The 9,653-nt window shown below is 37.9% G+C and overlaps 1 protein-coding gene across 2 annotated transcripts; it reads left to right on the top strand.

Moving 5' to 3' along the window:
* The first annotated feature begins 10 nt into the window (after positions 1–10).
* rcbtb1 (regulator of chromosome condensation (RCC1) and BTB (POZ) domain containing protein 1) lies at positions 11–8,623 on the top strand. 2 transcript variants are annotated; one of them, XM_079861886.1, is made up of 12 exons: positions 11–139; positions 1,035–1,235; positions 1,387–1,537; positions 1,662–1,828; positions 3,201–3,359; positions 3,523–3,630; positions 4,848–4,990; positions 6,091–6,281; positions 6,383–6,509; positions 6,610–6,761; positions 7,814–7,944; positions 8,187–8,623. In XM_079861886.1, the coding sequence occupies exons 2-12, from the start codon at positions 1,110–1,112 to the stop codon at positions 8,325–8,327; spliced, it is 1,596 nt and encodes a 531-aa protein (XP_079718012.1). In that variant the 5' UTR covers positions 11–139; positions 1,035–1,109; the 3' UTR covers positions 8,328–8,623. The 2 variants fall into 2 exon arrangements, with proteins under 2 accessions (XP_079718012.1, XP_079718013.1); XM_079861887.1 differs by having other exon boundaries at positions 11–83.
* Positions 8,624–9,653: the final 1,030 nt, after the last annotated feature.

Consider the following 9,653-nt stretch of genomic DNA (forward strand, 5'->3'; position numbering starts at 1 on the left):
AGTACGTTTTGTTTCCTCGCTGACGTGAACGCGCTTCCGTGGGCATATCCTGCTGGCGCTGCAGCCCGAGAGCATTTCAAGAGGTACTGGACTGGGCAACTTCGCTAATTACATGGTCTCGACGTCCTGTTGAAATTAGGTAGGTTTTGCTGCGTTGACTTGATGAGAACCGTTTTTCTGTAGCCTGAATCCACCTCATGCCCTGATGGAGCGATGCCGTAGCTGTCAGGCTAACCGAGCTTTAGTAACGCGAGCCTGCAAGAAGATATGTTTAAACCAACACTGCTGATTTAACGATTGCTTCCACATGGACATTAAACACAGGCAGATAGTTCTGTCCGCTGTTTGTTTGTTTCGTTTTAAAGCAATTTGCTACAAAGTAGTGACTGATCCTTCATCAGCTGTAAAAGTGACAATAAAAACTGTAGCTAGTGAGTTTTGCAGCGGTTTCGTCGTGATAAACTACTGTATCGAACTGCAAATAGGCTTAATGAACCATCAGTTCTGTACTGTATCACACACAAAAGCCTTTTTGCACTTGCTTAAATTGTGTAAGTGTGCTGTGTAAGCTGTACACTTCCCTCAGTCTACCCACCTTTATTATATAGCACCTTATACAATACAGATGGTTTCAAAGCAGCTTTGCAGTAATAATTAGGAAACTAACAGAATCAATGATGCAGACTTCATCAAACTTAAAATTTTGCTGTGTCATCATTATTCAGTTCAAGTCAGTTAATTTTTTTATTCAGTTCAGTTCAATAGCTGTTAAGTTCATCAATTATGAAATTAGTTTAATTCAGCTATAAGCAGCTTTACAGAAGACAATAGTATCATTATTCAGCAGATTCGGCTCACTTTTGATTCACTAACAGTGCTGATGATGTTGCAAAATTCAGCAATTATTAAACAAAGTTGATTCAGCTAAAAAAGCAGCTGTGCGGATGACAGTAGTGTCTTCATCCAGCTCAAATTTTGTTCTGATGCAGTCATATCCCTACGAATCCCTGACATTATTGAACATGTGTGTCCAGTTTCAAAGGCACGCACAGCTGCCGGGTATCTTCAGGTGTCTTCTCGTCTCCAAAGCCTGTCCCCTGCACTTGGCCATGGTGGATGTGAGTAAGTGGCCTCTCTTCACCCTCTTGAGTGCGCAGGAGCTCGCCTCCATCCGACAGGCGTGCATCTTTGGAGTAGCTGCTAACGAGGCCATCTACATCACCCACAATGACGAAGTAAGCTGATGAAGAAACCGATAGTATCTGTGTGGGTCTTGGTGGTGTAAGCTTACATGACCCGTTTCAGTAGTTTGTAGTAATGGAATAAAGGTTCACAAAAGGCTTCTGTACCTTTTATATGAAAACTAATCTGAATGTCCTGGCACAGGTGTATGTGTTAGGAGTGAACTGCAGTAACTGTCTGGGCACTGGAGACAGTCAGAGCACCATTGTTCCTAAAAAGCTGGACTGTCTGAGTGGAAAGAAGCTGGTCAGTTTGAGCTATGGCAGTGGTCCTCATGTTCTGCTGGCCACAGACGGTGAGTACAAATAAAGTTGTCAAGTAACATGGTTGCATTACAGTTCTATCTAAATATTTAACCACAGAAATGGGTATGTATTTTACACTTTTGTCTTATTCAAAGTCCTTTTGTCTCCTTACAGAGGGGGAGTTGTATGCATGGGGGCATAATGGATACAGTCAGTTGGGCAATGGGACGACCAATCAAGGTGTGTCTCCCGTTCTGGTGTCTGCTAACCTGCAGAACAAGAGGGTGACAGAGGTGGCCTGTGGTTCTCACCACTCTTTGGCTCTGACCCATGAGGGTGAGGTGAGGCTCGGGAACCGTATTTGCGAAATGGCTTGGAAACTGCATGAGTATGGAAGCCCATTTCTGCCACATAAGGGAAAAAAGTGCTTTGTTAAATCATAATGACATCAAAAGTGGAAATCGAGATTAGTGATTAAAGATTTACCGAAGTGTTATTTGACATCATTTTAAATGATGAGATACTTAGTCATAATTCTAACATTGCAGTTATTAGATAAAGTGTCGAAATTATAAGATACAAAGTTTTTAAAAACAGAAAAAATCATAAGTATGACTTTACAGGTCGAAATTGAACTTCTAAGTCAATTATGAGATAAAAAGTCAAAATTATTACATTCATTTTTTTTTTAATTATGATTTTTGTTTTAATTGAATTCATCTTATAATTTTTACTTTTTTATCTTAATGACTTATCTCATAATTTCAACATGCCATAATTATGACTTATCTCATAAGTTAGACTTCTTATCTCATTTGCAACTTTTTATTCCATAATTATGACAAAGGATCTCATAATTTAAAAGTAATCATAGTTATTACTTTTTATGTCAAATAATGCTTTGGTAAATCATCCATTTTTATGTGTCAGAAATGGGTTTTCTTTCCATAAGAGACTGCAGATTTAACCTAATATCGATTAGTCAGCCATCGTGACCCATCCGTGGCACAGGATGAGTATATGTTGGTTGACAAGTTTATCTACCATGCTTTCTGGTAAATAAGTTGCACCAGCTGATTTAGAATAATGTGAAATACCAGTAAATAAAATGTAATGTTTGCAAACATTATACACAAGAAATGCCAAGATTTATTGCCCAACTTATTGAAGCACAGCCATGTAGAATAATTAGGGTTAAACTGGTGGCATGCTAGTAGCATTGACCAAAATAGTTCCAGAATATCTTAACTTTGCTCTGTGTCACATGCTAATCCCATAATCCAAGCAAATTCCTTCCTGTTTATTTTGTATATAACAATTTCCCTTTTATCAGTCTCTTTAGAAACCCTCCAGCAGTGGGTTAAAAATGTAGGTTACATATTAAAGGGTATTAGATGGATTTAGGTTTGACAAAACCCTCTTCTCTCACCCCATCTGTTTAGCACGTAGAGTTAGCCGCTTGGCCTCGTCGTGCTCGCTGTAATGACGAGCATGTGACCTTTTTCACTAAGCTGAGAGGGCTTTTGTTCTCAGTGGAACTACCAAGATCAGCTTGGGTGTAACAGTGTGCGTTTGTCAGTAGTAATAATTAATATTCCGCTTCATTAAATCTTCTAGATGTGCAGTGAAATAGTATTTTGTATTGCTCATTAAAAAACATTGGATAAAAACAAATTTAATGTTTGTATCCTTGCTAATTATAAGTCGTCCTAGGTGTTTGCATGGGGCTACAACAACTGTGGTCAGGTGGGTTCAGGGTCCACTGCCAACCAGCCAACGCCTCGTAAGGTGTCCAATTGCCTGCAGAACAAAGTGATGGTTAGTATAGCCTGTGGACAGACTTCATCCATGGCTGTGGCGGATAATGGTGAGGTAAGGGATGAAATGAACCATTCATACCGCATTGTTTTTGTAAGGACCCAACCTGATGCTTAAAACATTTTGTTGATTATTTACTGTTTAGTATGCATGTGTGTCCTCTCACTGTAGCTGTGTCGCATGCTTGTTAGTAGTGAAATGTGTGTTGGTTTTTCAGGTTTATGGCTGGGGTTACAATGGTAATGGCCAGCTGGGGTTGGGGAACAATGGGAACCAGCTGACTCCGTGTCGTCTGATTGCACTACAAGGCCTCTGTGTGCTGCAGGTACGGACCAGAACATCTGCTGTCTTCTTAAACAGATTGTCAGCTGTACATGTAACATGCTAATATACACTACTGTTCAAAGGTTTGGGTTTAGTAAGAGTTTTTTAAATGAAATGAATACTTTTATTGAACAATGATGCATTTATAATTTTACAAAAGATTTATCTTTCAAAAAAAATCCTGTTCTCCAAACTTTCTTAAAGGAGAACTCCGGTCAATTTTAACATTGAGCTCATTTTTTTGTACATTTGGAGTGCTGTCAGTACAGAGAACAACGACAAAAATCTGTGTTGCCTACACCATGTTATCCTCTTTTTAAAATTTGCAGTAGATGTGAAAGATATGAATAAAAATGATGTTTATTCAGCCAGCGCACATACCTGTATTTACATCCTGTTTTCGGTCAAAGTCCATAGTAATCGATTGTCGAGTTCACGCGCATTGGCTTAGTACCTATGATCATGCGCGTGAACTCGACAATCGATTACTATGGCCTTCGACCGAAAACAGGATGTAAATACAGGTATGAGCGCTGGCTGAATAAACATCATTTTTATTCATATCTTTCACATCTACTGCAGTCAGATTCACCGTGTTCACTCCGAAGGAATCACTCACATGACCTGTGCACTTGTAATGACACATCAAGGATGTTAAGAGGCTAAAAGCAGGTTTAAAACTTGCCCCATTGAAGTCAACAGGGTGCAAATTTTAAAAAGAGGATAACACGGTGTAGGCAACACCGATTTTTGTCGTTGTTCTCTGTACTGACAGCACTCCAAATTTACAAAAAAATGAGCTCAATGTTAAAATTGACCGGAGTTCTCCTTTAAGCAGCACAACTGTTTTCAACATTGATCATAAGCAATGTATCTTGAGCACTATAACAGCATATTAGACTGATTTCTGAAGGATCATGTGACACTGAAGACTGGAGTAATGATGCTGAAAATTCATATTAAAAGAGAAAACAGCTTTTTTTTAATTTGTAATATTATTTCACAATATTACTTGTTTTTTTAACTGTATTTTTGATCAAATAAATGAAGCCTTGGTGAGCATAAGAGACTTCTCTCAAAAACATTAAAAAAATCTGACTGGATTTTTCTAAGAATTGGCAACAAAGCAAGCATTTTGTTATTCTGCACAACCCATGAGACCACAGATTTTTAAAAATGTAAGTGGGTGTAAAATATGTGCTTGTGTTACTTCGACAGATTGCCTCAGGTTACGCTCATTCTCTAGCACTGACTGATGAGGGCCTGCTGTATGCATGGGGTGCAAACACTTACGGCCAGCTGGGCACCGGCAACAAGAGCAACCAGCTCAGCCCTGTCCAGGTCATGACTGAGAAAGAAAGGTAATGGAGTTTGGGAATACATTTTTCATTTTTTTTTTCTATTACCTACTTACTTGGTCACTCACTGACTCCCAAAACAGTATCACTATTTTTAAAGGGATAGTTCACCCAAAAATGAAAATAATTCTGTCATTATTTACTCGCCCTCAAGTTGTTCAAACCTGTATGAATTTCTTTCTTCTGCTGAACACAAAATAAGATATTTTGAAGAATGTTGGTAACCAGACAGTTGATGGACCCCATTGACTTCCATAGTATAGACAAAAGCACATAACAAAATTCATACAACTAAAATAAAAACTCATTTAAATTATTAGTAAATAATATAAAAGTATATTTAAAATGATACTAAAATAGAGTGTAGAATCCTAACCTACATGGATCCTATGACTGATTTTGGAACAGCAACTCTCTCCTAGTAGTTTCTCCTGCACATCCCACACATGCTTCTATTTGATTTCAGAAGAGTTTGGCCCTAGCATGTTGCTAAGCGAGCAATGTGATACTCAATCAAGAGTTATTAAATAATATCCTTCCAAGCTTTATAATGGGAGTGAATGGCTCTCCTGTTTTTGAAGTCCAAAAAAAGTGCATCCATCCATCATAAAAGTAATCCATACGACTCCATATTTAAACTAAAATAACTAGCCTCCGGCAGATGACTCGCTCAAGTCGACTTGGGCCAAAGAGCTCACAGTAAAGAGCTCATGTTGGTGAAAGCTGCATGATGTTGACATTTGCATTCAGTAAGTGCTATTGTTGGTCTGAATTGTTGCATCCCAGGGAGATTTCCTGTTGGTCTGGTGGGAACTTCCTGAAAGTCATCCTGTTTTGAGTGTGGTATGAGTAGCTCTCTCGTACCCTCGCTGTGGGGTCACTGCAGTTATCTCTGCTAATATTACTTTGCAGAATATGCATAATAATGGAACTAACAACCCAGTAATCTCTAATGTTGGGAGAATAAGACTCGTATAAGAATCTGACTGATGGTTCTTTCCCCTTTGTGCCCTCTCCTCCTGCATGCATCCTTCCTCGTGCCCCTCCACATTGGCCTTCTCCATTGCTTCCTGCTTTTTGACTCCGCCTCCTCCCTGCGCCAGGATTGTGGAGATCGCCGCCTGTCACTCCACACACACCTCTGCAGCAAAGACCCAGAGCGGTCAGGTGTACATGTGGGGGCAGTGCCGCGGACAGCCCATCGTGCTGCCACACCTCACGCACTTCACCAGCACGGACGACGTCTTCGCCTGCTTCGCCACGCCCTCTGTCATGTGGCGGCTGCTTGCCATGGGTGAGTTTGTGTCGGCATCCACCGTTGTTCTGATGTTTAGTTCACTTTGGCTGCTTATTGATGTCTCTGCTGTTACATAACTGTGCTGTGTTTGTTACCAGAGCATGACGATTTCCTGACTGTGGCCCAGTCTCTTAAAAAAGAGTTTGACAATCCAGAGACCTCCGACCTCAAATTCAGCATCGACGGGAAATACATCCATGTCCATAAAGCTGTTCTCAAAATCAGGTGATTACCTCACTTCAGTGTCATGACTAATAATTGGTATATTCAAGAGCTTAATGATCACTTTTTCCTCTTTAATCCTTTAATTTCTGACTCCTTTCAGGTGTGAGCACTTCAGATCAATGTTTCAGTCACACTGGAATGAGGATATGAAGGAGGTGATCGAGATCGACCAGTTCTCGTACCCAGTGTACCGCTCTTTCCTGGAGTTCCTCTACACTGACAGTGTGGATCTTCCTCCCGAGGATGCCATCGGTGGGTTCTGCTCCATTTTCACACCTGGTTTACAGAGAAATACTCATAGATGAGGAAAAGAAACCAATAACCACTCTTTTTGGGGGATTTTTTTAACACCCCTTTAAATGGACCAAAACTAAACCAGGTGGAAAAAACATGGCCTTACTGTGGACTCATCTCATTTTGGTCCATTTTTGCTGCCAAGTTGCAGTCCACTTTCTGTTCACACTTGTTTTTTGGAATATAAATCACTAGAATTGTATATACCGGTAAATTAATGATGACATTAATGATTCTTGTAGTAGTAGTAGTAAAAATAATAGTAGTAGTAATAAAAATAGTAGTAGTAGTATTTTTTTTTTAATAATAATATAATTATTATTTACAATAATACACATAATAACTGCTAATTATGCACTATTGTACATAATAATAATCATATTAACTAATTTAAAATGATTTTTACAATAACAATATATTAACTAATTTAAAATGATTTTTACAATAACAATAATGCATAAATGATGATTAGTTATTATTTTAACATTATTTTTGTAAATAATAATGATAATAATTATAACTGGTTATGTTCTTTATTATTAAAAATAATAAAACCTTAATAAAATATTAAAGTCACCATTAAATCAAAATTGACAAATCATTTTTTTTTTACAGAATGTTGCAGTGTTAATTCTAAAAGATTTATCCATGCAAATTATTTATTTGAAATTCATGTCCTGACTGCTAACTGGCAGTTTGATTTCTACGAGTCCCGCCCTACATTTGTGTCGTTCCTGAAGCCATTTCACTCGGCCATATATCGCAATAGTGAGGAAAAGACTATCGCCGTTTCATGCCAACTTTAAGTATTAGTAATCTAGTACTGTATGTTTCTGTAGATTTTGTATGCACTGTAACTTGTAACAACCAAAAATATTTGGAATTTCACAATTGTAAGTCAACCTTGCATTCACAGTGCATGTTATAAAACAATGAAATGAATTCAGAAAGGACAAAGCATTTGTTATAGCCATTAAAAAAAAATGAATGGATTTGGCTGTCTGTCACAGGGTTACTGGATCTGGCAACCTCATACTGTGAAAACAGGCTGAAGAAGTTGTGCCAGCATATCATAAAGAGAGGCATCACGGTGGAGAACGCCTTCTCTCTGCTGTCTGCTGCCATCAGATATGATGCTGAGGTAAAACAAAACCATCCTGGAGGCCTGGCTTACTAGAGCACCCGGTTTACTAGACTATTAGCTCTTCTCGGTCTCATTCTGTTTGCTAGTTTTTGCAATTAAAAAGTAAAAAACATTTTTGTAAGGTAATACAGAACATCAATACTGTAAGCTAATGATAATCATAATCATAAACATTGATTGTTCTTGCACGCTTGTTCAGTCCCTCATAATTACACATTCATGCTTTCTTTCATATGAAGGATCTAGAGGAGTTCTGTTTTAAATTCTGTGTGAACCACTTGACTGAGGTCACGCAGACAGCTGCGTTCTGGCAGATCGACGGCAACATGCTGAAGGAGTTTATCTGCAGAGCCAGCCACTGTGGAGCCTTCAAAAACTGACTCTGACGTCCACACACACGCACGCACACACACACAACCCATCTGTTACTGCAGTCAGTCCTCTTCACAGCTAGTGGGCGCTGTTACAGCGGACGGTCACTCACACAGCGCCCTCTGTTGAGCACGAGGGAAACTCTTTCATAATGGTCAATGCCTGTTAATCTCATTCTCATGTACAACCATTTCACATTTAGGTTTTGCCTGCTACTAGGAACAAATTCTAGTGCCTCTCATGAGAATAGCGTTTGCATAATAAAGTCAGAGTGAGCTTGGGCCAAAAAGAGGCATAATTCCACTTAAACACGCACCACTGAAAAACAGACCTTATACTTTTTCGCAGAAAATATTAAATAGAGGTCACCAATTAGTTTTTGTTTACTTGCTGTGATGCAGTGCATTACAGTTTGCTTATTTTGTATTGTGTTGTACTGGCTGGGATCTGTAAATGTGCATTATATTGTCCTACAGTCAGCAGACCTTATTGATATTGCACACTCACTTATTTTTGTGTAAATGTTATTTGACCAAAAGAATTTCTGCTAGATTAATTTTGTTTTGCGTCTTAAATCGTGGGCATAGTTTTTCTCGTCTAACCTTTTAGAAACTGTCTGCTATCGCTTAGTTTAGAAACTGTTGGTGCTGTGAATTACAGAAGCAGCTTTTACAACAATGACTGTTGCACTTAACCAGTCTGATGTTTAAGATTTGATAAAAATATAAAGAGTATTATACATAGTTGCACTAGTAGTTTCCTATACAGGAGCTGCTCATATAGGATCACTAGAGGGTTTGTATCCATTTTTTTTTATAGGTGTGAAACACTTATATGACATAATACTAATGCCTGTGGTAATTTTGTTTGTTACATATTAACCAACTGTATTTTTGTTTTTCACATGTACATACTGTACAGTTTTTGCATTAGTTTTGTAAATTAATCTGTGCGCATCACGTGTGCCACAGTATCTCTTGTAAGTTATAAAACCTGAACCTTTAAAGTAAAATAAAGCTTTTCTTATAAGTTGCATTTGTTTTTTTTGTTTTATTGTATGTTTAAATGTATGGCAGCATATTTATTTATTGTAGATATATCTGTTAAGACCTTGAAATATGAAAACAGTACTTTTTACTTACTAACATGAATCAGATTTCATTGTTTTTAATTGTTTAATTAGAATTATACATTTATTTTTTAGAATACATTTTATATATTTTAATTGTATTATTATTTTACAAATCTGATATAAATGCTACTAATTATAGTTCCTGAAAGGCATCCTGTAGTTTAATTTCTCATTAAATTAAATTAAACTAAATGTTAATTAC

The sequence above is a fragment of the Squalius cephalus genome (assembly GCF_949319135.1).
Source record: "Squalius cephalus genome assembly, chromosome: 2".
Taxonomy (NCBI): Eukaryota; Metazoa; Chordata; class Actinopteri; order Cypriniformes; family Leuciscidae; genus Squalius; species Squalius cephalus.